At 38.4% G+C, this 27,959-nt stretch overlaps 2 protein-coding genes across 3 annotated transcripts in view; one reads left to right on the top strand and one right to left on the bottom strand.

The window, feature by feature from the left end:
• The window catches only part of ccnk.L (cyclin K L homeolog), an 18,372-nt gene extending 9,018 nt beyond the window's left edge, over nt 1-9,354 (bottom strand). The window contains 7 exon segments of the mRNA NM_001095904.1: nt 860-1,029; nt 1,422-1,479; nt 1,569-1,674; nt 1,969-2,100; nt 3,933-4,014; nt 5,892-6,113; nt 9,239-9,354. Of these exon segments, the coding sequence (NP_001089373.1) occupies nt 860-1,029; nt 1,422-1,479; nt 1,569-1,674; nt 1,969-2,100; nt 3,933-4,014; nt 5,892-6,088 (745 nt within the window). The 5' untranslated portion in view covers nt 6,089-6,113; nt 9,239-9,354.
• Nucleotides 9,355-9,566: 212 nt separating this feature from the next.
• Nucleotides 9,567-27,959, top strand: part of setd3.L (SET domain containing 3 L homeolog) — a 47,365-nt gene continuing 28,972 nt past the window's right edge. The window contains exons 1-6 of one of the 2 annotated variants that reach the window (XM_018230498.2): nt 9,567-9,793; nt 18,632-18,746; nt 20,464-20,556; nt 21,503-21,651; nt 23,720-23,792; nt 25,264-25,520. In XM_018230498.2, coding sequence (XP_018085987.1) covers nt 18,644-18,746; nt 20,464-20,556; nt 21,503-21,651; nt 23,720-23,792; nt 25,264-25,520 — 675 coding nt within the window. In that variant the 5' untranslated portion in view covers nt 9,567-9,793; nt 18,632-18,643. Of the gene's footprint in view, nt 9,794-18,597; nt 18,747-20,463; nt 20,557-21,502; nt 21,652-23,719; nt 23,793-25,263; nt 25,521-27,959 lie in introns of both variants that reach the window. The other variant, XM_018230497.2, reaches the window with a different exon arrangement.

Below are 27,959 nucleotides of genomic sequence, written 5' to 3'. Positions count from 1 at the left end.
AGTAACCTTCAGTACTAATCTATGTATTGATATGCCAGAAGGTATTTTCTGCCATTTCTTTTACTTGTTTTACACAAATAAAGTAAAAAACTAGCATACTTATGAATATGCGTAAAATATTTAACCCCAAGAAAAATGTTTAAAAAGGGATGCCAAAAAAAAAAAAAAAAATGTTTTGTTGTTGGCCTTAAAAAGAGAAGGAATCCATGCGTGCTTATAAACCACTGCAAAGATCTAACTGCAGTATTTATTAAGCAGAGCACAAGTAAGGTGAGTATTATAGGGAAAGCTTGGGACCTGGGGTTTTCAGATAAAGGATTTTCACATAATTTAGTTCATGATACCTTTATTTAATATTTAAATGCTTTTTAAGACTGCTTTGCTATCAGTATGGATTGAATGTAGATTATGATTACCGAGAAAAGTCAATTAATTCAAAGGACATGTAAACCCACAACTAGAAATCAAATCCGTAAAAAGCCTCCTTCCATTCTGGCCACTATAGCCATGCAAAACAAAAGTAGTGTTTCTGAAGCAAACACAGGATATGCAGTAGATAACAGACAAGTTCTTTAGAATTCCATGGCATCCTATAGACTAGAGCTTATCTGTTATGTAACCTGTGTCTTTTCTCCTTTTTCAGTTTAAATGGCTGCCCATGCAGCTTGTTTATAAAAACTATAGTAGTCCTTCTAAAGCAAACACACAACTTTTAACAATGCAGGGCAACCGTACAGTGCATTTTAAAATGCTTACATTTTTTGGGGGTTACTGTTCCTTTAAGAACTCCAAACTCCTCCTGGCAAAACAATCTTTCCATTCAAACACACACGTAGCTACTTAATTATAAATAAGATACCTTCAAGCACATCAACCGGCACATCTTGAACAAACTGTTCCCACCATCTTCTGTAAAGTGGCTTTGATGTCCACTCCTGTATCTCAAACTTGCACAGCCTTCCAGCAAGATACATAACCGCTACAGCTATGATTTCTGGCTCCCACTGCAGAGATAGTGTGGTGCACAAGCTAGATAGGATAAACAGAAGGAACATATTAGTGGAGTGGTCTAGATTTCCGACATGGTATCTCAACTCCCTCAATTCAGCTGGGGTCATGTCTACCTATGGATTAGCTTCAAAGATTGCTTATTTTCCTGCTGTGTACAGTGTAGTAGCTTCTTTCTAAATTAATCTTTGTATGCAATGTTTTAGATTTGGTTCTATATCTTCTGTGTTACCAACAGGTAACAGGAAATTTGCAAACCTGACGCCAGTGGAGAAATTGCCTCCCACAAAGGGAACCTGGGGATTGTATGAATTAGGGTGCTAACTTTCCAGTATGGTGTGTACAGGCACAGTAGTGCACTATATAATACAACCAATAGCAAATTCAATAGCAATAGTCAAACTGTACTTTACCTGTCATTTACAAAGGTCCATGCCATTTGAACCAATTTCTGTATTTTGTTCTTGTCACCTAAAAAAAAACCAACAAAATAAACAAATGTTATAAGCAGTAACACAAGGACTACAATCAAAGCTTCCCTTTTAGTGTATATTCAGCACCTTTTAATTGTTTTGCATATCGAAGAAGAAACTGGTAAGGGTGCTCAACTTGGAGATCAAACTTTATTGTCTGAAGAAGAATTCGCTCAAGGACCATGACTTCCTCCTACAAAGCGATTTAGGGTGGTAGAGGGTGAGAAATACAGTTAGTGAATAATACTGGTGTATTGTTATAGAAGACATACCATGGTAATACAATGGATAAAGCTAGAGAGCAAAGCATAGCTGAACTGTAATGCTGTTTACTTTGTGAAGTACTGCAAACTACAATCCACATATTTCACTTAATTATTAATATATGTATATATTATTATATATGTATAGTTCATATATAGTATTATATATGTATAGCATACATAATGAGGGTTCTTAATCAGCTATAAAAATATATATTTCATACCTTAGGATCATCCCCAAACTGGCCAAACTGTACATCATTTAGTAAGCTACGGGCAGTTTTGATAATATCCTTACATTTCTTGGGTGTTTCTTCAACTTTACCAGCCAGAAAAAGACAGCAAGCACCAGTCACCTGAATTCAAATGTTAAACTATTTCAGTAAATGTGCAGTTTACCATCACATTACTTGAACTACATCATTCAGCATAATGGGTCACTATAGCCTGCCTCAGTGCACAGGCAAATCTACTTGTGTAACATGATGCCATCACAGAGTGCTACTACACTGGCTCAGAATAAGAAGGGTAACAATTAAAATAGATTAAATACATGAACATACCATAATGAAAATTGATTTCAATGCAAACTGCGCTGTGACAGAATGAGCCTAGTACAGCCAGCCATATAGCAACAAGTAGTTGCCGGATGAAGATAAGATGGCATAGAGGGCCATGAATATCTGACAAGAATGGGACACCTGAATGCTCCCCTTAGTGGTCAGAGAGATTCACAATTTTACAGCTAGTCTGATTAATATTTAGGTCAGGCAGAGAGAGTAATTTAGCCTTAAGCATGGGGAAAAATAGCAGCCACTAGCCATCAAGCCTCACTAAGCTAGTAAGTGTTAACTAATGTTGCTGTCTTAAAGGAACAGTAACATCAAAAAATGTAAGTGTTTTAAAGTAATAAAAATATAATGCAATGTTGCCCTGCACTGGTAAAACTATTGCGTTTGCTTCAGAAACACTACTTTTGTTTATATAAATAAGCTGCTGTGTAGCAATGGGGGCAGTCATTCATAGGAGAAAAGGCACAGGTTACACAGCAGATAAGCTCTACAGAACATAAAGGTTACATAGTTATCAGTTATCCACAATTTAACCTGTGCCATATAGCCTTTTTTCAATTTCTGCCATTGCTACACAGCATCTTGTTTATATGAACTTTAATAGTGTTTCTGAAGCAAACAGATCAGACCAATTTTACCTGGGCAGGGCAACAGTACATGATATTTTCATTACATTAAAACATTAATTTTTTGGTGTTACTGCTCCTTTAATGGCTGCATCACACAAAGTTGAAAGTGAAATAGGCATTTAGCTCTGGGATTTTGGCATAGGAAAATTATGGCAGAAAACTGAATTGCATCATGAATAGTAATGAGCAATGTTTTTTACCAGCAAAAAAAGTTGGAGATAGACAAAAAAAAAAGTTGCCATAGGAAAAATTGACTGTAATGCATTTGGAGCGAGATCATTTTTTGCAGAAAGAATACGTTGACGCCAATTGTCTTCAAAGATTTTCATGAAATTTTTTGGCGAAGCAAAATTTGACGGATTCGCTCATCACTAACCATGAAGTGAAGTCCCACAGACTGACATTAGGGGGCAGATTTATGAAGGGTCGAACTTGAAATTCAAAAAGACCAAACGAAATTAAATCAAAGTTTTGTTAGGCCAAATAGATCCATTTTCGATCGAATAGGTCAGTTTTCGATCGAATTCGAATTGTAAAAATCGAAGTAATAGCGGATTCGAATTTAATTCCAAAAAAAACCCCTTAATCTTCCAAAGTCCACCAATTGACTCCAAATAGGTTCTAGGAGGTCCCCCATAGGCTAAAACAGCAATTCAGCAGGTTTTAGATGGCAAATGGTCAAAGTCGAATTTTTAAAGAGACATAATATGATAGATTTCAAAATTCAAAATTTCGTTTTTTTTTTTAAATTTGAATCTAATTTGGACTAATCCCCTGTCGAAGTACACAAAAATTAGCACGAAATTTGAATTTTTTTTAAATTCAAATTTTCACTTTGACTTTGATTAATCTGCCCCTAAATAGAAAAAATTAAAATTTTACAAATTTGATTCAGAAACACATAAATACCATAATGAAATCCACAATATATCAAGCTCAACTTTAATCTCTTCTAATAAGTTTTGGCAAAACATGTTTAATACTTACATATCTGGGAAATTGTTTGAAGGAATGGAACATGTAGAACCGGTGAAAATAAATGATTCCAGTTGCTAGAGTATCATAATGTCTATGAAGCAAGTTAAGGATAAAGATCAGCACTAAAATGATCACAGTCATGATCTTGCTCCTACGAGTTGGGTCAGATTTAAGAAAAAAGAAAAAAAAAAAAACTTAAAGAGGTGCACAAACTTAATTATATCACACACAAATACAATTTAGGAGCCTATTACATTCGATCTGGGATTCCTACATCCAAATGAATACCATGTTTGGGTGTTCATTCCTACAGTCAGATCTTTCACTTGTAAGAAACATCTTTCTTTATAGCAATGGGAAAAACCATCCTCTGTGATATTTTGCTTCACACACAGAGGTTGAGTTTTTTTGTAAAATGCAACCACTATCTGATATACACAAAAATACACATAAAAAAAAAAAAAAAAACTACTAAGGGCCCTGGCAGGCGGGACGTTTCATTGCCCACAGGGAATTGGCCTTTTAGTAAAGTGCCGGTTGAAACATATTTTCAGTTTTGATGAAAAGACTCAAAATCGTAACTTTTGTCCTTTAGTAAATTGGTGCTGTTTCTGGAAAAGTGTGTAAAAGATTTGGAAGCTTACAAAGCTCTTTTTTGCAATGCAATTCAAAGATGTATGCCTATTGCTCCACCTAGTGTACATAAAATTACTGTTTGGGTTTAAAAAGTTCATAGAATTCATTGAGTAGTAGGACTACTCAAAGGCACAAGCTCACAAACATGGAGGTGATAAAGCTCCAAATTAACTAACTAACTTACTGTTATGCAGGAAACCCCCAAGACTCAAGCATTCTGGAAAAGCGGTCTTTCCACCATTTGAACCACCATACCTTAAGTCTACTAAAATATGATTTAAATATTAATTAAACCCAATAGGCTGGTTTTGCTTCAAAAAGGAGTAATTACAGTATATCTTAGTTGGGATCAAGTAGGAGGTACGGTTTTATTATTACAGAGAAAAAAATAACACAATTATTTGATCAAAGGGGACCCATCACGGAGACATAAAAAGCTGTACAATAAAAGTCCTTTTCAAATTAAATATGATACCCAAAGTCTTTTTATTAAAACTCCCATACATGCTATTAAAAATTTCAGCTGTCGATCATATATTGCCTACCTTGCCTCTATGAATCAGGAATAGAGGCAGTACAGGCACGTACTTGCAGTCCTCACATTCCCCCTGTCTAATAGTGTAGCCTGGGCATGTGTACAGTATATATGTATGTGCATCATGTGCCCCATTAACAAGATTTTGAAAAAAATACAAAGCTTTTTTTAATAACAGTGTTTACAAAATTGTTCCTGCCTGCCTGCTGTGATTATTAGGGTCACAGCTCCACTTTAAAATTAAGTCTATGGGAAATGCCCTTCCTGTAACGTGGAGCTTTCTGGATAATGGGTTTCTGGATAACAGATCCCAAACCTTTATTAATTTTTGACTATTTTTAACAGAGGGCATTATTTATTTATTTTTTTTGATGACATCAACAAATACTATTCAGGGTATTCAATGATATTATGTAGGGATGCACCGAATACAGGATTCGGTTCAGGAATCTGCCTTTTTTTTTTTTTTAGCAGGATTCGGCCGAATCCTTCTGCCCAGCTGAACCAAATCCCAATTTGCATATGCATATTAGGGACGGGGAGGGAAATCGTGTGACTTTTTGTCACAAAACAAGGAAGTAAAAAATGTTTTCCCTTTCTCACCCCCTAATTTACATACGCAAATTAGCATTGGTTCGGTATTCGGCCAAATCTTTTGAGAAGGATTCGGGGGTTCCGCCGAATCCAAAATAGCGGATTCGGTGCATCCCTAATATTATGTAATAATTTACTCTAAATACTATTTAAAAAAAATAAATAAAAACAGATAAAAAGTGACAATTGACAGTGAAGGATACAGCCCTAGTCGGGTTCCAACATCAAATATGAACCTGGCCCCTTCTCTCCGGTATCTTGCCTCTGTAGCAGGATCAAGCCCCTCCAGCTGTGATGGAGTATGGGCTAGGTCTTTCTTATCCCAATACCAGCATGGCTTTACATGGTCCAGGCTTGCAGGGGCAGTGGAAGGGCTAGAATTCTCTTTATTCTCTTTCATTGGTGCAGTTTTACCTTTGAAATACCTTTGAAAAGAGAAAATATTAATCAGTAAATAAGCTCACAGTATTCTGTTTGGAATATGCAATTAGGACTTTTTTTTAACAGACCAGTAACAACAGGAAATTTAAGTACTATTTATAGAATGTTCCAAAATGTTTTTGTAATATTTAAATGCCTTTTGCTGGGGAGGGGAAATATAAAAAATGCTCTGTGTGTAGGAGTATGGCAAAATATTACACTGCCAACTGATTGGAATTGGAATTGGAAAGACACTATTTAGACTTTACACTTACCCACCCCAAATAAAAAACAAAAACATTTAGAACTTTTAGAAAACAGACATACAATTTGAAAGTAGAGATGTAACCAGAGTAGATCAGAGACTTTCATATTTCATAGCAATTGCTTTATTGACTGCAGTAATGCCCCCACTGCACCACCATGCTGTTATAAGATTTCAGACTTATTTTGGGATGAATGTGCAATAGCCGATTGGACACCCTGGTCATTGGTTTTTGGTCAGATTTCCTTGGTTTGGCTCAAACAAAATGACACCAGTTTGTATAAATGAATCTGATGACACAGACACAGGCAAAGAATAATGTTCCTTTGATATATTTACAGGCATGTGCATGACTGATCTTTCTTATATTTGAAAGAACCCTATCTCCTTGAGCAAGGCCAGCTTTACACTGCAACCACCAGTCCAAAGACGGTAGTGGGAATAAGCCTTTATCTAGGCTGAGACAGTTCATAACACAGTGAACAAAAGTCTTCCCTTTCATGCAGACACTGTAATTATATGGAAAACAGGGTCCCATGCACCTGTAAATGCCACCCATAATAAGCTATGGCAACACACAAAAGCATATGTGGAGGGGACAGGCAGACCTCTATGCAAAGATGCTGGCTACACGCTGGCCAATAGAACCTGCCAACCTGACCGCTCCAATCTGAATGGGCAGACTCCTGGCCTATATATGAGGCCCTCAGGAGGAACTGTCAGACATCTGGATAATTGTTTCCAGATATTGTTTGTGTGGGTGGCCAAACTTGGCAAAGACCTGCTTGTGTGGCAACTGCACCGGGGATCTGGTTGTCAATTTTAATTTACATCACACACAAATCAGACATTTTATTTCAAAAGAAGTACTAAGTTATTTCAAGTCCTAGCACTTGGATGGGGGGGTTCAAAAAAACGTGGACAGCCTGATTGCCCTGTTAAGCTCTCACAGACATGCTTCTAAGCAGACAAGCTCATGTCACCTCTACATTGCATTATGCAGGGGGTTTGCCATACAAAATTATGTGAAGCAGTTACAGGTGGAAAGTGGTAATTCTTACCCCAATGACAGTGGCATTCTAATTTCACCATATTCATTCTCTCATTGAACATCATTCATAAAAACATAATAGAAAGAACCACCACGTGAATTTATATTTAGAATAAGATACTGCAACATCTCACATAAGAACGCATGGCTGGGAATTGTCACACAATAAGACAACTAACCCCCCCCCTAGTGTCAGACAGACAGAGCCCCCCTAGCGTCAGAGACAGAGCCCCCCTAGCGTCAGAGACAGAGCCCCCCTAGCGTCAGAGACAGAGCCCCCCTAGCGTCAGAGACAGAGCCCCTCTAGCGTCAGAGACAGAACCCCTCTAGCGTCAGAGACAGAACCCCTCTAGCGTCAGAGACAGAACCCCTCTAGCGTCAGAGACAGAACCCCTCTAGCGTCAGAGACAGAACCCCTCTAGCGTCAGAGACAGAACCCCTCTAGCGTCAGAGACAGAACCCCTCTAGCGTCAGAGACAGAACCCCCCTAGCGTCAGAGACAGAACCCCTCTAGCGTCAGAGACAGAACCCCCCTAGCGTCAGAGACAGAACCCCCCTAGTGTCAGAGACAGAACCCCCCTAGCGTCAGAGACAGAACCCCCCTAGCGTCAGAGACAGAACCCCTCTAGCGTCAGAGACAGAACCCCCTAGTGTCAGACAGACAGAGCCCCCCTAGCGTCAGAGACAGAGCCCCCTAGCGTCAGAGACAGAGCCCCCCTAGCGTCAGAGACAGAGCCCCCCTAGCGTCAGAGACAGAGCCCCCTAGCGTCAGAGACAGAGCCCCCCTAGCGTCAGAGACAGAGCCCCCCTAGCGTCAGAGACAGAGCCCCTCTAGCGTCAGAGACAGAACCCCTCTAGCGTCAGAGACAGAACCCCTCTAGCGTCAGAGACAGAACCCCTCTAGCGTCAGAGACAGAACCCCTCTAGCGTCAGAGACAGAACCCCTCTAGCGTCAGAGACAGAACCCCTCTAGCGTCAGAGACAGAACCCCTCTAGCGTCAGAGACAGAACCCCCCTAGCGTCAGAGACAGAACCCCTCTAGCGTCAGAGACAGAACCCCCCTAGCGTCAGAGACAGAACCCCCCTAGTGTCAGAGACAGAACCCCCCTAGTGTCAGAGACAGAACCCCCCTAGCGTCAGAGACAGAACCCCTCTAGCGTCAGAGACAGAACCCCCCTAGTGTCAGACAAAGACAGAACCCGCCTAGTGTCAGACAGACAGAACCCCCCCTAGTGTCAGACAAAGACAGAACCCCCCTAGTGTCAGACAAAGACAGAACCCCCTAGTGTCAGACAGACAGAACCCCCTTAGTGTCAGACAGACAGACAGACAGAACCCCCTTAGTGTCAGACAGCTTTGTATGCTGAAACATTTAACATTAAGGGTGGTCTATTTCTGATGTGTAAAAGTGCAGTAAAACAATACCGGCGATGTTGCTCACAGCAGCCAGCCAATCAGATATTTGCTTTTATTGAAATCGAATTGCCTATTGGTTGCTCTGGGCAACATCACAGGAAATGCTTCGCTACACTTTTTACTCAGCATGATAAATAGGCCCACAGACAGTGCGCCACTTGTTCCCAGTGCTCTAGTGTACACTATAAAGCATCGTGAATCCGCTGGGAAGACAAGCGCGCTAGACAAAGCGATCTCTCGTGTAACAACGAAAGGGCCGCCATAAATCGTACAGGGCAGGCAAGAGCCACTCCGAACTTAGCTCGTACTTACACTCTCAACTCTCAACCTAAGACCCCATTACCCACTAACAAGCCACAATCATCCCATGAATAACTGCTATAGAAATAACTACTCACCTCAGCGGTGGGAATGACTCTTCCCCCAGCAAGAAGTCCATACATTCACCAGGCACAGGGCCTACACGCTACTTCCCCTCAGGAGCCAGGACACTAACAACACATCCAGCTTTCAGCGGCCATCTTGGGAAGTAAATGGGCCGCATCACGTTACGACTCGCCCCCCTTTACTCCTCCCGCATGTCTATGAAAGGAGACATAACTGAAGCAACCAATTACTACCGTAAGCATCAAGAGGCGGTGGGTGGAGTCATGCGCCTGTCTCGGAGCAACCAAACTTCCCTGTTAATGCTTTAGCACCCAGCGGCTGAATGAGGGGCGGGCCTGCGTTCGTCCTGCCAGAACAACAGACCAATAAGAGACTGAGGAAGCAAGATCACCTTCCAATCACTGACGAGAGGCTGGGAAATGACGCCAACCCCTGTAGTAGTGGTGTTAGGTTGAGAAAAGATCATTTTGCCACTTTTAGACGCGGTCGGTGTGTTTTTCGTGACTCTCCGTGACAGTTGTTGACTACTGTGATTTCCAGGGCTACAAGGGGTGGGGAGGAGGGAGGTAAGTTCTCGGTGCTTAAATACTGTGTGGGAAACGTGTCGGCCTACTGCGCAGTGCGGCACTACTTGTTACCCAAGAGCTTGCACTTTCTGGGCTTGTCCTGTATCAGGGCAGATATGTATTCGGGGAACTCCCTGTTTGCTGAGGGACATCATAGCACCCACCTAATGCTTTATAGATAAATCTCATATTCTAAATAGACTCTAACCTGTATTGCATCCAATTTGGTTTTGTAGCTCATATTAATGTTCTAGTTTATTCAGCTGTTCGGTAATACAGGTAACACCGTAAACATTTAATGCAAAATAACATTTTCTTATCACCAACACGTTGTTGTGCAGCAAATGTCGTAATGAAAGCCCCTGTGCAATAGAGAGTGTTTAGCAATGTCGGCTGTTCCCTTCCATAATTCTGCCAGGGTAAGAAAGATTCCAGTCTTTATGAGTTTATGTGCCCAGCCCCATTTTCCTGAGCAGGACTTCATTGATTGTACAGTTGCTGGTTTGTTTTCCTGCAGCAGCTGCTCTGGCTGCTAAATTCAGGCTGTGAGATTAAAGGGACCCTGCCATGCCATGTTGCTGCCTGTTCTTTTGATTTTTAGTGAATGATGAGGTTCCTGGGCAGCTCTACAGATCCTACTACCACTCATAGCATTGTTTTCCCTGTGTGCGCAAAGAATTTTATGTAAATATAACTCATTTTGTACTTATTCTTACCCACCAACTTCTCTGTGCACATGGTTCTAAAAAGTGCAGGCAAAAGATATTTGTTTCTCACAGAACCCAAAACAAACCCATCGCACAGGAAGGTTAATGGGTCCTTTGTGTAACTGATCATAGAGCGTATCTGACAGGGAACTACAGTAAGCTACACTGGAGGAGGGAATGATAATTACTCTTTTTGTCAAGTACTACCGCACAAGTTTGTGCTGTATAAACAAAGCATAAAAATCTGAAGGCTGTGTTTGTGGACTTTGCTTAAAGGAAAACTATACCCCCCCCAAAACATTGTAGGTATCTATAAAAAGATATTGCATAAAACAGCTCATATGTAAAACCCTGCTTTATGTAAATAAACCATTTTCATAATAATATACTTTTTTGGTAGTACATGCCATCGGGTAATCATAAAATGAAAATTGCCTCTTTAAAAAATCTGAAGGCTGTATTTGTGGACTTTGCTTAAAGGAAAACTAACCCCCCCCCCGAAACATTGTAGGTAGCTATAAAAAGATATTGCATAAAACAGCTCATATGTAAAACCCTGCTTCCTGTAAATAAACCATTTTCATAATAATATACTTTTTTAGTAGTATGTGCCATCGGGTAATCATAAATCGAAAATTGCCACTTTAAAAAATAAGGGCTGACCCACTGTGATCCTATGATTCACAGCGCACACTAGAAAACCATAAATGTTAGGTCACATGAGCCAATTAAAAGACAGAGTTTTGTCTTTTGCTTCCACACTTCTTCCTGTTACAGTTAGAGCTGCAGTATTTCTGGCCAGGTGATCTCTGAGGCAGCACACAGATTCAAGGCATGAGATGTAAAAAGGGCTTAAATATTAATTTTGGGGGTATAGTTTTCCTTTAAATGAGAAATCCCTGTCTGGTTTCAATATTCTGTACATGGCTATAAAGCACACTATGAAAACTAACTCCAGCATACTACTACTCTCTACTACTTTACATCAGTCTTGCCAAAAAAATTCCATTGTATTAATCTACTTGAGTGAAGAGATTTGTTCTTTTGCCATCCAGCATACTATCAGCCCCTTCCCTTAGTTCATAACTGGGTTATGCGTATATAAACGCTGCATTGTAAGGGCCATGCCGCTGTCATGATAATATTATGCAGTAGAGGAAATAAGGATTCATTTACACTTCTCCTTACTTAGCTCTTCCATCCACTGCACTTGGCCCCTAGGGGGAGCAACCTAACCCCAAGTTTGCAAATTTCTTTAAAGGAGAAGGAAAGTTTAACATTAAGTAAGCCTTATCCAAAAGGTCCCCCTAAATATACCAGTAAACCCTTAAAGTAATGCTGCTCTGAGTCCCCTGTCAAAAGAAACACTGCATTTCTTTCCTTCTATTGTGTAAACATGGGCTTCTGTATCAGACTTCCTGCCTTCAGGTTAAACCTCCTTGCCCCGGGCTTGCTCTGTTGGCTCTTCTTCCCACCCCCCTTCTCTGCTGTAATCTGAGCCCAGAGCTATAAGTGAGCAGGGAGAGACTCAGGCAGGAAGTGATGTCACACCAAGCTAATACTGCAGCTGCTATCACACCAAGCTAATACTGCAGCTGCTATTCTAAACAAACAGAGACATTCTAGAGCTTTTTACTCAGGTATGGTAACACATTCTACAGAATAAATATAGCATTCTAGTTTGCACTATTACAGCTAACCTATTGGCAATAAAATGCCTCTGTAGCTTTCCTTCTCCTTTAAAAGTCCTTTGCGGTTTTCCAAAAAGCATGCCCTACCCTATCCCATCCTCTTTTAACCTGGAACAAACACAAATTGGTGCGCTGTAGTTGCTTATACAAGCACCTTACCCACCACTCTCTGATGGCATTAAAGGGGTGGCCAGCTGCGAGTATATGAATAACTTTTCCAGTAGAGCGAAGGAAGAGAAATCGGAGAGAGCTGATGTTGCACGCGGTGTGAGGCAATGAACATAGTTCAGCTTGACACCCACCCACGGCCTGCCTAAAAGTGTTTCTGGCCAGAACACACCCAACCTGAATATCCTGTGGGGCTTTGGCCAGCTTATTCAACACAAATTCACATGCCATATCCTACTGAAACAACTATTGTGTAGAAAAGAAAAAATATGTAAGTATAAAATGCCAACATATTCTTCAGCCTTGTACTAAAAAATTAAGTAACTACATTACATATAAAATTAAGATCAATAACTGATACAAGGACTAAAAAGGACCTGCTCCTGCTTACAGTCTAAAAGAAGAAATAAACTAGAGAGAAAATCATTGGGGGCGTGAGCACCAATGGTTATAAAATGGAGCTTGTGAATAACAAAACTGTTTCTTATAGTAGTAGTAGTAATAATAACAACAACAATAACAGTTCCTTTATTTATGTGTGTGGATGGCTGGGGAAATACAATTAATTTGATTTTAAAAGGAATAGAATATTCGTACGAGTATGTGATAATAAATCTCATTATAGTTTGCAAACCTGTACCAACCCTTTTGATCAAAACTTTATACTAGGTCTGTACTGGTAGTTAAAATAGGCCCTGGCATTCCAAGTACTCAGAGGCCCATATAGTCCTCCACCAGCCCAATAAATAGTGACTGTCTATGAGACCTTACAGCAGCCCCTCTGGCATTTGTCACAGCCCACATATTGCCAGTTCTGGCCTGCTTTTACTAAGACAGCCTGTAGAAAGTGATGTTTACATTAACAAAATAAACTATATTTTAGTACAGATATTATTAGGATTTCTTATCTGGAAACCCGTTATGCAGAAAGCCTTGAATTATGGGAAGGTTGGGGAAATTCAGTTACTGGAGACCACTTGAGGTGAAAGACATAGTTTATTTGACGCAAGCTTTCTGGATTCTGAACTCCCAAAGAAGAACCCCAAACAAAGAAATCCAAGTTTTTATAGACTTGTAAAAAGGGAGTTAGCTGTGGGAGAGCATAGCGCTATCGCTCTATAGCTCAGAAAACAAATTTGCAATGACCTCTAGGCTTAGCTTCTCAACAGCTGCTCAACTGAGCATGTGAGTGTCGCAGACACTTTCCAAGATGGTGACCCACAGTGAAAAGTTTGAAGTCCTGGATGATTGCTGCTATTGAGAATCTGAAACTTTAGGCTTGTGCAATAAGTTCAGTATATAAAATATTGTGTTTTTAACCATATTAATTTGTAGGGTTTAGTTCTCCTTTAACTTTTAAAACATAATGCACTTTTAAATGAATTTAGAAAAGCAGCTAACCTAATTGACATTAGGTAAACATTAATTGATATTAAAAATCTGGTTAAGGATTTTCTGTTTTGGAAAAAGGTACAGAAAATTGCACATACTTTGCCCCTGCGCAACAACCAATCAGTGATTAGCTTTTTTCAGCCAGCTGCAGGTTGAACACTGAAAGCAATCATCTAATTGGTTGCCATGGGTTACTGCCCATGTGCAAATTTGCCCAGTGTTTATAAATAACCCCCACTGAGTATTGCAGACTAACCAACCAGGTACATTTACGGTATGTAACATACACACATCCCAAGCTGCAAACTATTCTTATAAAGGTTTGATACTTGCAAGTTTTTTTAACTCTAAAATCAAAATTTTAAGTTTGAAAAAAATGTGAATATTTCGAGACTTATTATACCCCGAGGTTGAAAAAAGTCAGAAAATGAGAATACTCCATCTCAGACCTTCCTGAAGTTGTATATAAGTCAATGGGAGAGGTCCCTATCCTATTTGGAAGTGGTCTGCTCTGAAATAAACCCCGAAAATCCGACTATTTTGGACGTTTCGGGCAAAAATCCGAAAACTACAGATTTTTCTGGAAAAAGCCGGAAAAAATCAAGCGATTCGTATTTTCGTTAGTTTTTAACAAGTTTTTACTGGATCCGAAATAATTGTGCGTTTTTAATAATAAGGTCTAATACTGTATTTTAGTTTGGTCAGGCGTTTTTAATTAATATACATATGCATAAATACAGCCCTTAAAGGAAAACTATACCCCCAAAATGAGTACTTAAGCAACAGTTTATATCCTATTAAATGACATATTAAAGAATCTTACCAAACTGGTATATATACTTAAGTAAATATTGTCCTTTTACATCTCTTGCCTTGAACCACCATTTCGTGATGGTCCGTGTGCTGCCTCCGAGATCACTTGACCAGAAATACTACAACTCTAACTGTAACAGGAAGAAGTGTTGAAGCAAAAGACAGAACTCTGTCTTTTAATTGGCTCATGTGACCTAACAAGTATGGTTTGTTGGTATGTTTGTGTGCACAGTGAATCGTATGATCCCAGGGGGCTGTCCTTATTTTTTAAAATGGCAATTTTCTTTTTATGATTACCCAATGGCACATACTACTAAAAATAGTATATTATTATGAAAATGGTTTATTTACATTAAGCAGGGTTTTACATATGAACTGTTTATGCAATATCTTTTTACAGAGACCTACGTTGTTTGGTGGGTATAGTTTTCCTTTAATGTTTAAATGATTTTCCAGTAGACTTAAAGTATGGGGATTTAAATTACAGAAAGATTCCTTATCTGGAAAACACCAGGCATTCCAGATAACTGGTCCCATACCTGTACTTAATATGATTTATATGAGCTAAATGCATCTAATATGAAATAAGGACACATTATTCTGTATAGGTTTTCTTTCCCTTGAAAGAGGTGTTACCATGGTTAATTTTATGACTGACCCCTGTTTCTCTGTGCACTGTTTTTTTACAAGTTGTATAATTTGTATAAATATTTAAAAAGAGAACTGTAAACTAATCATGGGTGTTTGAACATTTTGTCAACTGTGATTATCTATAAACCTGAACTGGAGAAGTAATGTTTGTCCTTTCATTGTTTAGCTGTGATTTTGTGTTAGGACAGCATTAGTGTGCTTATGGGAACAATTTTAACAGTTTTCTTACACTGATGTAATCTGCTTCAGTTCACCTTCGAAAACTGTTTTCAGTTCAATTGTTTTCAGATTGTTCCCCAGAAACAGACTTTTTTTTAATTACTTTCCATCTTTGATTTTTTACAGTTTTTTCAAAATCTAAGTTTAAAGTTCCTGTCTCTGGTGTTTAAGTCTGGCAGATTCTAAACTGTTACAATTTTGCAACATTAGTTGATACATTTTTCAGCAGCATCTTTGGAGTATTGGCAACTATTGTATCCATTCTAACAGCTGCCTGTAATGAAACCCAGGGATTCTGCTCAGCAGCAACAAGATTGAATGGATGGGCTTTGTTTCTGCATATTTACTGGACTGAAAAGATCTTGCTGACCCTTTAGGGCATTGACAAAGGTCTCTACATACTTTGTAATGACGTGAGAGGTATTGATCGTTAAATTGACCATGAAACCGTAGTTGTGGCATAGGCCTTAATTGACTTGTTTGTTCTGCTTAGTTGTGCTTTTCGAGGTACATTATCATTGTTATACTATATAGAGCCAAGATCTCACTGTATCCTCCCTTTATGTGTATTTCTGTTTTTAATAAAAATATAAATACTCTCTAGCTAGTTCTATTTCTTGTTATTGCTGACCGATTGCTAATCTAGAATGTTGTTTTTGCAATAACACTTCCAGGGCGAAGGGACAGTCAACATTAATCATTTTACATATTCCAGAGTTTTGTTCTCTGACCAGCCAGTGAAATTTAAATAATCCCCTTCATCTGTTTCCATGGAGCCAGTGACAAAATAATTAACATTTTCAGTGGTGAAATAATGCAGGATTCGTGCTTGTTTTGACAAAGCCTACACACAAGGGTTTTTGTAAGACCCATAGAAAGGACCAGGTTACAGTTGGTGAATATCTTAAATGGAATACATACATTTTGTACTTTTAACATGCTTTGGCTTAAAGCACACTTTTTCACTTTTTTACTGTACATTTGATATGACTGCATAAATATGTATAGCCTCTTATTTGTTGATAATGGTGGCTAATATGAGTCAGAGGGGTATACAGCAAGACTTAAATGGGCATGTTTCATTTTTGGATAATCAAATAGCATAGCATTACAAAAAGATTTGTTTCAGTAATTGACTTTTTATGCAACTTAACATATAGGCTGTTTATGTATTAGATTTTTGTGGAGACCTGCAGCGTTCTTGGGTATATTTTCCCAATAATGTCAGTTAGGTGCGTGTATGTGCAGTCGCAGAGTGTGAGGACTTGAAAAACATCTCCCCCTGATATTTGTTTTCTCAGAATGATGTGTATGTAACAGAAAGGGCAGGTATGGGCAACAAATTGTTTTCCCAGGCAGCAGCACACTCACTCACTGCATTACGTAGTATGATCTAGTGTCCCTTCATCCCAACACTTGTCTTTGCCAAATAACCTAAAAATAACCTGACCTGTGGCCTTTAGCTTGTGCGATAATATTTTGCAGATATTCAGAGTTGCGTTTAGTTTAGGGTATTGTAAGAAATGTGTGTTGGATACAGGTTTTATATCAAACATACTGTAAGACCTATGGCACATGGGGTTTTGACCGGTGCTGCCATCTGTCAGAAAGCGTGCAGGTCAAACCATTGAATACCATTAGAAATGGTGATGGACAGACAGGGGCATTTTGAACTTCAGTCAAAACATCCATCTGCCATTAGCCTAAAGGCTGTTAACACTATAATGTTTTCTCATTTATTAAACCTTTAAAAGCCTTAACTCACTAAAGGGCTACTGAAGTGTTGGTGGCCAAATGGCAAAGGTAGTATGTCAGTGAAGATTATCTGGGCCAATAAGCACTTATTATTATTATTATTATTATCAGTAGTAGAATGAATATATATATATATATATTTTTTTTTATTTATTTATATTTTTTTATTAAGCCAAAGAGCTTTATGAACATATTCACAGACATATTTTTAGCATGTGGCACCAACTGGTTAAAAGCTTACTGCTCACTGACTGTGTATCTGCGTCATCTTCCATACATAGTTACATAGTTACATAGTTAAATTGGGTTGAAAAAAGACAAAGTCCATCAAGTTCAACCCCTCCAAATGAAAACCCAGCATCCATACATACACCCATCCCTACTTTTAATTAAATTCTATATACCCATACCTATACTAACTATAGAGCTTAGTATCAGAATAGCCTTTGATATTATGTCTGTCCAAAAAATCATCCAAGCCATTCTTAAAGGCATTAACTGAATCAGCCATCACAACATCACCCGGCAGTGCATTCCACAACCTCACTGTCCTGACTGTGAAGAACCCCCTACGTTGCTTCAAATGAAAGTTCTTTTCTTCTAGTCTAAAGGGGTGGCCTCTGGTACGGTGATCCACTTTATGGGTAAAAAGGTCCCCTGCCATTTGTCTATAATGTCCTCTAATGTACTTGTAAAGTGTAATCATGTCCCCTCGCAAGCACCTTTTTTCCAGAGAAAACAACCCCAACCTTGACAGTCTACCCTCATAATTTAAGTCTTCCGTCCCTCTAACCAATTTAGTTGCACGTCTCTGCACTCTCTCCAGCTCATTTATATCCCTCTTAAGGACTGGAGTCCAAAACTGAACTGCATACTCCAGATGAGGCCTTACCAGTGACCTATAAAGAGGCATAATTATGTTTTCATCCCTTGAGTTAATGCCCTTTTTTATGCAAGACAGAACTTTATTTGCTTTAGTAAACGATCCATGATTGGGCAGTTTATTGCCTAAACATGAGCATCAGGGGCGCAGCTCCTGCAGTAAGCACAACCGCTCCATGCCACCTTGACTGGCTTTATTACTTTTCCTTGAATATGTGACTTACCACCATTTTTTATTATGTAGCTTTTTTCTGTTCATATATCACTGTAATTCTTTCTATTGCATTTGTCTTTCCCCCTTATTTCATTTGTCCTTTTTACTATACATAAACATATAAACTATCCTCATTTACCACCTGTTTGCCATTTTCGTTTTCACTATTCCTTCTAATGACTTAGTTGTCCTAAAGTTAATTACTGTTTCACTTTCTTACCTCCTTCTATAAATTATACAAATTTTTTTTGTCATGTGAGACCTGCTCCGTTTCTAGGAAATAATGTTGAGCATAATTGCTTTTCTTGTCAGCTGCAGTGTTGCCTTATCTTCCTATTTGCTGCAGCTGTACTCCACTATGGGTAAGAAGAGCAGAGTGAAAACTCAGAAGTCGGGGAGTGGAGCAGCCGTTGCTGTGTCGCCAAAGGAAATGCTTAATTTGATCAGCGAGTTATTGCAAAGTAAGTATTGTGCATCAGCTGGTAAATTACTTGAGTTTGAGGGTTGTGTTTTCTGAATCATGTCATTATGCCATAAAACGGCATCCAATTTATACTTTGGACAGTACTGCCTGCCAACTTGCCAGGGGCGTAACTACAGAGGAAGCAGACCCTGCGGCTGCAGGGGGGGCCCATGAGGTACAGGGGACCCCATGAGGCTCTCATTGATGAGCAATTTCAACATATATTGTTAAAACAGGACAAACACTGGATATGTTGGGGGCCCTAAAATTAATTTGCTGTGGGGCCCAGCAACATCTAGTTACGCCACTGCAACTTGCCCACCTTAGTCCAAAACAACTGCAATCAGTGACAGCTGGTCAGGGCTTGTCTAGATCATTATTATTTACACATACTTAGAAAGCATCAACATCGCCCACCCACCTAAGCAATATATGGGTGTATATTTCGAACATACAGATGACCTAGAAATAATGACTTAGGTAAAAGAGGTTCTAGTAAGCACAGCTTACAATTACTTATTGCAAGAAATCAATCAGGCTGGAATGGAAAATGTTTTTAGGAGGTAGCACTTTGGATTTGTTGATGTAACTTAATTCCAGAAAGTCTGTCCAGACCCCCTTGAGATTTAATCTTTGACTCCAATTCCATATGTTTGATTGGCTCTTCCAAGACATGGTCAACTTTAGCTATTTATATAGGGAGAGGGGGGCATAAGTTAAGAGAAAAATTTTTCTCCATTAGTGCTTTCTGATGGCAAAACATTAGGAATGTATATAAATGCAAACTTATTTGTTATAATATAACCAGAGGTAAGTTCAATGGATGCTGTTTTTGTGATGTATGGATCCTTTACAACAATTCTATGTTCTAAGGATTTTTTGAAGAAAATGTATCTGCTGGGGTTTCCATTGCATGCTTCAGCTAGCGACAGGATCTTAGAACATTTTATAGCTTGGTGGTTGAAAGTTGGTGGTTGGTAGTGTCTCCCACACTAATTTGGGTTGAGTGGGGCTTCCTTCTTGCCTGACAGACTGCTATGCTAAATTATTGTAGGCTAAGTTATGCTGTAGATTTAAAACAAAACAAATGCATTACCTTACTTTCTCGTTTGGCACTCAGGCCTAATGATAGGATCACAACTGTGGTAAATGCAGACTGCATCGATAAGCTGATGCCAGTTTGATTTTTAAACCAGTTCGATGTATGGCCAGATATTGGTCAGGCAGGCCTTTCAGAGGGCTGCATACACAGGCTAATAAACTGCCAACTCTGTCTAAAAGGACCAAATCAGCAGCTTTTATGCGCCTGTTTATAGCCACCTTAACTCTACCATAAGTCTGACACTCAAGATTTAATAAGCACTTCCAGTACACTCAGGAAATTTTTTTTTTTGAGTGATCAGCTTGCAGACCAAACCAGCTGCTCCTCTAGTGCTGTGTATGTATTTTTATTATTATTTTTCTGATAACTGACCTAAGAGTAAGCACTTTTTGTACACCTGTAGGGAGCTATATTTTAGTGACATGATATCTGGCAAAATCCACTTTATAGTCAGGATACACTGGATAGCTTCATGTGTTTCATTGAGAATGCAAAAATAGGAGAAACGTATTATCTTGAAATGAACACATTTAGTAATTAAAGTATTGAATAAAAGTGTTTGGCTCACAGGAATAATGTGCTTGGTTTTAAAACTTGGTTTTGCTGTTTTCAGAGTGCAGCAACCCAAATTCTACTCCTGGGAGAGAATGGGAAGAGTATGTGCAGATCCGTGGGCTTGTTGAAAAAATCCGCAAGAAACAGAAAGGTATGTGCAATTAGTTAAAAGTAAAATATATTGTTATTTACAGATCACCTACATATTTTTCTGAACTGTACTGTAAAAGAATGGAAAATATAACAATATGTACAGACACTAAAGAGGTTACTTCATATTAGATATTTATTTGAAATTTATAATAAAAAAAAATGTAAACTGAACCACTGGAAGAAGGAACAAACTGTAAGAAATAGAAAGAGTCAAAGACAATTCATGCATAGCTGTTGATTATGTTTTCCAAGGATACTGTCTTCACAGTACATACATGTTTACTTTTATCTGAAAGCAATGTGAGATATTGAGTTAAATTGTTAATTTTCGATTGAAATATTTTACTTTACTGACACTTTTTGTTCTTGCATTGGTGAATTCCTGGCATTGTTTCAAATTGTTTGTTTTCTAGCAAACAGCAGAAGTCTGCCTTGCTTTATGACAGGAGCTTTAGATATAATCTCAGGATGAGAGCCACTGGCCCACAAGGCAAAGGAAGAACAATTACCCTTTGAATAGCTCATACACATTTAGGTCAATGATACTAAGGGTGTTCCATTTTAGCTGTTGAAGAAGCACCTGAAACTACCCTTGCAGCCTCATGTTGACTTTTATGGGAAACGCCTGAAAACACACATTCGTGTTTTCATTAAAGTCACTGTGAGGTGGAATGAGTGGTGTTTCCATGCCCCATGTACCATATTCCTTAACACACTTCTGCTTTGATTATCCATGGCTTGCTTAACAATGAGAGTGAAAATATCAGGTGAAATATGAGGCACTAACAAAAGATAACACTATATGTATCTTTTAGTATGTACAAAAACAGTTATTCTAATGATTTGATGTTGTTAGTCTCATACTTTTTTTTTTTTTAATGACCTTATTATTTACAGTATTTCTTTAATTGGGTGATGATAAAAGTTTTTTTTTTTTCAAATAGGTTTATCTGTTGTCTTTGATGGGAAAAGAGAAGAATATTTTCCTGAACTAATGGAGTGGTGTAAAGAAAATGGAGCATCTACCGAAGGCTTTGAATTAACAGAGTTTCCAGAAGAGGGCTTTGGTTTGAAAGCAATTCGAGAAATAAAGGTGAATGACTGGGAATGTAAAGAGTGAGTCTAGTTTTCTGCCATCTTTTCTTTATCTGTGTTAATGCCTTTGTTCTTTCACATGAGCAGTTTTTTTAGCATGTTATATCACTCATATCAGGTGCAGGTAACAGGGGCGCTCCAGCTATGAGGTAAGTTAAGAAACTTGCCTCAGATGGTAGCGCTCTGCAGTTTACCAGGGCTGTAAAAATTACTTCTGGTAACATTAAGTGCAGAGATTCCGATTTTTAAATTGGAATTTTAGCTCTTCTAGTGCAGAAAGTGCAATTGACCGCTCTTCTCTAGAGATGCACTTGTGATGCACCTCATCCCTGGTAGTGGCAGCTAAAACTAAAGTGGTTTTTTTTTTTTTTTTAAACCACTCGCTGCCTCTCTTTAGGTAAAAGATCAGTCCCATCTTTCTGCAAACCATGTGAAAAGGTTAAAGCACAATTAATTAATGGTTAAGTAGTTTACAAGCCAGCATTTCTTCCCTTGGCAGTCTGAAAATCTTTCATCCTTTTCCATTTATGTGTTACTATAGTCCCTTACAATGAAGCACTCGCAATTCCTATAAACTAGCAAACCAGCAAATCCACAAGTATGCCTCTGGATAAGTACTAAAACCACATCTGTACATGTTGCCTTCTGGAACCCTTCATGGCTGCTTTAGGTTTTGGCAAGATGGTGGATGGATCTCTGAGCTGAAGCACACACACTTTGGGGCATGTTTACTAACATTGGAGATAAATATCTGGAGAGATTTCTGGAGATGTTGCCCATAGCAACCAATCAGATCTTTGCTTTTGTTTTCTAACTTGGCTGTGGCTGTTTAAATATAATTGCTGATTGGTTGCCATGGGCAACATCTCCAGAAATTTCTCCAGATATTTATCTCCAATGTTAGTAAACATGCCCCTTAAAATACACCTATCTACCCTAGGGTGACTGCCTAGCATATTTGTGAAAAGGTTTTCTGGTGTGTCATGTGACCATCACAGTAAGGGAACCTGTGCTGTATTATATGTCTCAACTGATAATACGGATGCAATGGGGGTTTTGGCATTTAACATGGTGCAGGCTCTATTATTTTGATGGCTCATGCATGTTACAACCAAAAACTTTTTAGTGGTCTGATAGGTGCATTTTAAAGGAAAACTATACCCCCAAAATGAATACTTAAGCAACAGATAGTTAATATCAAATTGAATGACATATTAAAGAATCTTACCAAACTGGAATATATATTTACATAAATATTGCCCTTTTACATCTCTTGCCTTGAACCACCATTTCGTGACTCTATCTGTGCTACCTCAGAGATCACCTGACCAGAAATACTACAACACTAACTGTAACAGGAAGAAGTGAGGAAGCAAAAGGCAGAACTCTGTATGTGTGCACAGTGACTCTTACGATCTCAGGGGGCGGCCCTTATTTTTTAAAATGGCATTTTTCTATTTATGATTACCCAATGGCACATACTACTAAAAAAGTATATTATTATGATAATGGTTCATTTACATGAAGCAGGGTTTTACACATGAGCTGTTTTACTCAGTATCTTTTAATAGAGACCTACATTGTTTGGGGGGTATAGTTTTCCTTTAAGTGTTTGTGCTTCAGTTCTTCTATAATTTAAAGCTCCATCCTTTCCAGGCTTTCACACCTTTTTATTGTATACAAAGTAGTGCAAATAATTGTTTATCTGCGGCTGCTAGCTGTACATACTGTATGTGTGTGTGTATATATATATATATATATATATATATATATTCTATTTTATAATATATTGTGTTTTGTTGATCTAGCTACCAGTTAAATTTTGTAGACTTCTATGTCTTTAAACACAGCAATTGTGACACCTTAGTCTAAATCCTATAGTTTTTTTAAATTATTCAGTATTTTCTGTTGCATACCAATTACATCCTCATATCATCTGAAGACAGATTAATATAGTTCAAATATTACTACCCAGTTATAGATTTTACATCTTGCATTTTTCTTTATGGTGGCGTATCCTGCATTTGCTTGTCTGATTAACTGGTCGTGTAATTCTCAACTCCTAGGCTGAAGAATTATTCTTATGGGTTCCAAGGAAGCTACTAATGACTGTTGAGTCTGCAAAAAGTTCCGTTTTAGGTAAGTCTTCATGTTCTATTCATTATTGTTTATAGTTGATATCTTTATGTTTTTCCAAGCTCTTGTGTTTTCATTGTGAAATTTATGCTGGTGTAGCCTAATTTTGCAACCTTTTTTGCTCTTGTTGCTCAAATTATTTTGATGGATTTATTGTGAAAATCCATATATGTATAAAAATGTACATATAACAACTGAAACCTAAGACTTAATAAAAAAAGAAGATGGATTCAACTTTTTTTGAGGGTAGTTTTAAGTAAAAGCTCAAATTTTTTGGGATAAAAAACCCCCTCAAATTTTGCAAGATTTAGGGGCATATTTATCAAGGGTCGAATTTGAAAAAGTTCAGAATTCAAAAAGACCAGCCGAAATTAAGTCAAAGTATTTTTTTGGCTGAATTGGTCCGTATTCAGCCGAATTAGAATAGTATGAATCGAGGTAATAGCGCATTCGATCAAAATCAAATCAAAGTTTTTCCCAAAAAAACTTAAATTTTTCAAAGTCCACCAATTGACTCCAAATAGGTTCTAGGAGGTCCCCCCCATAGGCTAAAACATCAATTCGGCAGGTTTTAAATGGTGAATGGTCGAAGTCGAATTTTTAAAGAGACCGTACATGATACATTTTGATATTTGAATTTTCTAATTTTTTTTTTTCGAATCGAATTGGGACAATTCCCTAGTCGAAGTACACAAAAATAACTCGAAATTCAAGTTTTTTTAAATTCGAAAATTCACCTCGACCTTTGATAAATCTGCTCCTTATTGTGCCCTGAAACTGCAAAAACTCAGAATCTGAAAATACTCCAACTAAAACCTGTCAAGGTCATGTAGAAATCAATGGCAGAGGTCGCTTGAACCATTTTACGATGTTTTTAGCCTTTGTGATTTTCAGGTTTTTTTTTTCAGTGGTTGACCTTTGATAAATACCCCCCTATATGTTCATTGCAAATCTTTGGGAGAAGATATATAAGATAACTGACCTCTCACAAACCATTAAAAATGTGAATAATATGAAGTACCAAGAAAAGTCCCAGACCCGCACGCCATCCGCCCAAGCCCTACTTCCCGGTTCCATTATAAGTGAGCAGGAGCAGCATCTATAAAAGAAGAACTCGGAAGTGGAAAGCCGGCATTTGACGGCGGCGGGTGGGGAGAGCAGGAGAAGAGTGAAGAAGAGTTTGAGGTTGCACCCGTGAAGAAGTGCGAGGTCTGCCCGACCCCCGAGTATTGGGGCCGGCCCGCACTTCACTAGTGGGCAATGCTGGACTACTGCATTGTGGTCCATTTTTCGTTTACCCCTGACCAAAACATTTTAACTGGGTTGTTTGCATTTCTTCTGAAAATAAGTCTCTCTGAGTTTGAACCTTAAATACTGATTTGGGTCACTGGGCATGCAGTTATAGCGATTTACACTGATTTTGTTCAGATTATAACTGAAATGTTCAGGCTTTTAATACATTTTCATTTTTTAGGGCCTCTTTACTCACAAGACCGGATTTTGCAAGCCATGGGGAATATCACTCTGGCTTTCCATCTGCTGTGTGAAAGAGCAAACCCTAATTCTTTCTGGCTGCCATACATCAAAACGCTACCTAATGAATATGACACACCCCTGTATTTTAATGAGGATGAAGTCCAATATCTTCAGACAACCCAAGCCATTATTGATGTCTTCAGCCAGTACAAGAACACAGCTCGACAGTATGCCTATTTCTACAAAGTCATTCAGGTATGGTGGACCTGCATTGTTTACAAAGTTGGGGTTGACCAGATTAATGTACAAGTGCGTTCACTAACCGAACCAACGGTATACTGTATATCATCTTCTGTTCTGGCTATCAATGCAGTTGACTTCTTGAAACCTATTATGACTCATATGGCACAACCGAGAAGATCTTGCTGTAATGAGTAGTATGTTTCACAAGGTTCAGCCAGTTAGGTTCACAATGAGTGCCCTGACTTACTCACCGGTATATGCCCTGTGTCACAGATGGGTATCACTGTCTTCACACAAGAACCTAAACCTCCATTTGTGCCCTTGATTAACTGCATTATGATCATGGTCTCTACATCTATAAATGCTAGTGGAAATGAAGATGATTTTATATAATTGTATACACAATTCACAAAATATTTCTTCTATTGGGCTTTCTGTAATTCAGAACTTTGTGGATAACAGGTTTCCGGATAACGGATCCCATGCCTATAGTAGGATGTACTGTGAATTATGGTTAGCATTGACTAGCAGGTGCATCATAGTATTTAACACAGGTATGGCTTGTATTATCCAAAATGCTTGTGACCCGGGAAATTCTGGATAAGGGGTCTTTGTTTGGATCTCCATACATTGCTAAAAATAATGTATACATTAAATACATCCAATAAGATTGTTTTGTCTCCAGTAAGGCTTAATTAGATCTTAGTTGGGATCAAGTACAAGCTAATATTTTACTATTAGAAAAAAGGAAATAATTCTAAAAAATGTTGAATTATTTGATTAAATGCACTTTATGAGAGGTGTTTTTTGCATAATTTTGAGCTTTCTAGATAATAGGTTTCCAGCTAACTGATCCCATACCTATACAGACATGCTTCAAAGAAGACATCATAGTCATGTGCATGTAGAAGGGTCATAAATTTACCAGTGATCCAATACTGCCATTAGATTAGTGCCTTCAGTGTCGGACTCTGACACCAGGGGCCCACCCAAAAACCTTTGACTAGGGGCCCACCAATTAATCTTAGACCAGGGGCCCACTCTTAGTACTATTATTCTTCCTTTCCTCACTCATCTATTCTCCTTTTCTTTACATACTATAATCTATTATTCCATCTATTTAACCACTTTGTTCTCATAGAAATAGGGAATGAAATGTCTAGCAGCATGAGGGCCCACTGACACCTTGGCCCACCGGGACTTTTCCTGGTATCCCTGTGGGCCAGTCCGACACTGAGTGCCTTTATCATAGAACTCAACTGTAAACAGACTGAAATAGAGCGTTACCGGTAAATTAACCAAAGTGATAAATAAGTCAGGTTTTGTCAGTCAAAGAATCCCAAGCACCTTTTGCATTTTTACAATTTCTGTTTTCTGCCAGGTTGCAGCAGCAGTTCAAACGCAGTGTATACATGTGCATGACTTTAGTTATACATACAGAATTGTTTCATAACTGTATATATTTATATGATTATACGCATAACCAAGTGTGCATAGGCCATTGTAGAGACCAATTCAAAAAGAACCGATGGACCTCCCCAAAATTTATGCAACCAGGGCATTCCACACTCATTTTACTATCATTTTTTTTCTGTTTTCAGTAGATTATTATTATTGTATCATAATCCTGTTTCAGATCTTCTATAATTTTTTATACAGAAGAAAAGATTTGAAGCATGTATTTAAAGGGGGACTCCAGCTTCCAAACCATAAATTGATGCAGAGGCCCACATAACACAGAAACCCCTAATATACCCATCACAGTTACCTGTGAAAATGCTATTTTCTATGCCGCGATTCAGCTGGTTAATAATTCTTCTCTTTCTGCATCATTTGAAATCCTGGCAGTGAAGGAGGGACTAAAACACTGATGTAACAACTACTCCACATCTTACAGACAGCATGCAGGAACTAAATAACCCACAATGCATTGCACTGTGATGTTCCATTCGTTATTGAAATCATTTGTGCAGGCAATTGTGGGGTTTGGAGGATGCAGTCTGATGACATCTGGCTGTTGATACAAAGTAACAGTAGTCAGCCAGCTCAGAAAAGTAGTCAGAACGATCAGCACAAATGCAGGGGGGTAGGCTTAGGGAACTGTCAGAAACCATTAAAAATCATGAGAAGTCTGCATTATGTTTTTGTGGAGTTCCCTTTAAATACGTGATAATAATAATGAACATATATTATTATTGTTATAATTTATTGTTATTAATATCTCTTTATAAAACGCTAACATATTCCACAGTGTTGTAAAATAAATAGGTGTATACTTTAAACATACAAAACAACCACTAACCAATACAAAAGAGGGCCCTGCTCAAAAGAGCTTACAATCATGTTATTGTTTAAAGTTTTCATTCATGTCTGTTCGTTTGGAGCAAAATATATACAGTGACTGTTCTCCACTCTGAATCTCAGTAATACTTTTTTTTTTTTATTACATTT

This window comes from Xenopus laevis, chromosome 8L, assembly GCF_017654675.1.
Source record: "Xenopus laevis strain J_2021 chromosome 8L, Xenopus_laevis_v10.1, whole genome shotgun sequence".
Taxonomy (NCBI): domain Eukaryota; kingdom Metazoa; phylum Chordata; class Amphibia; order Anura; family Pipidae; genus Xenopus; species Xenopus laevis.
This window is presented reverse-complemented; position numbering and strand designations above follow the sequence as displayed.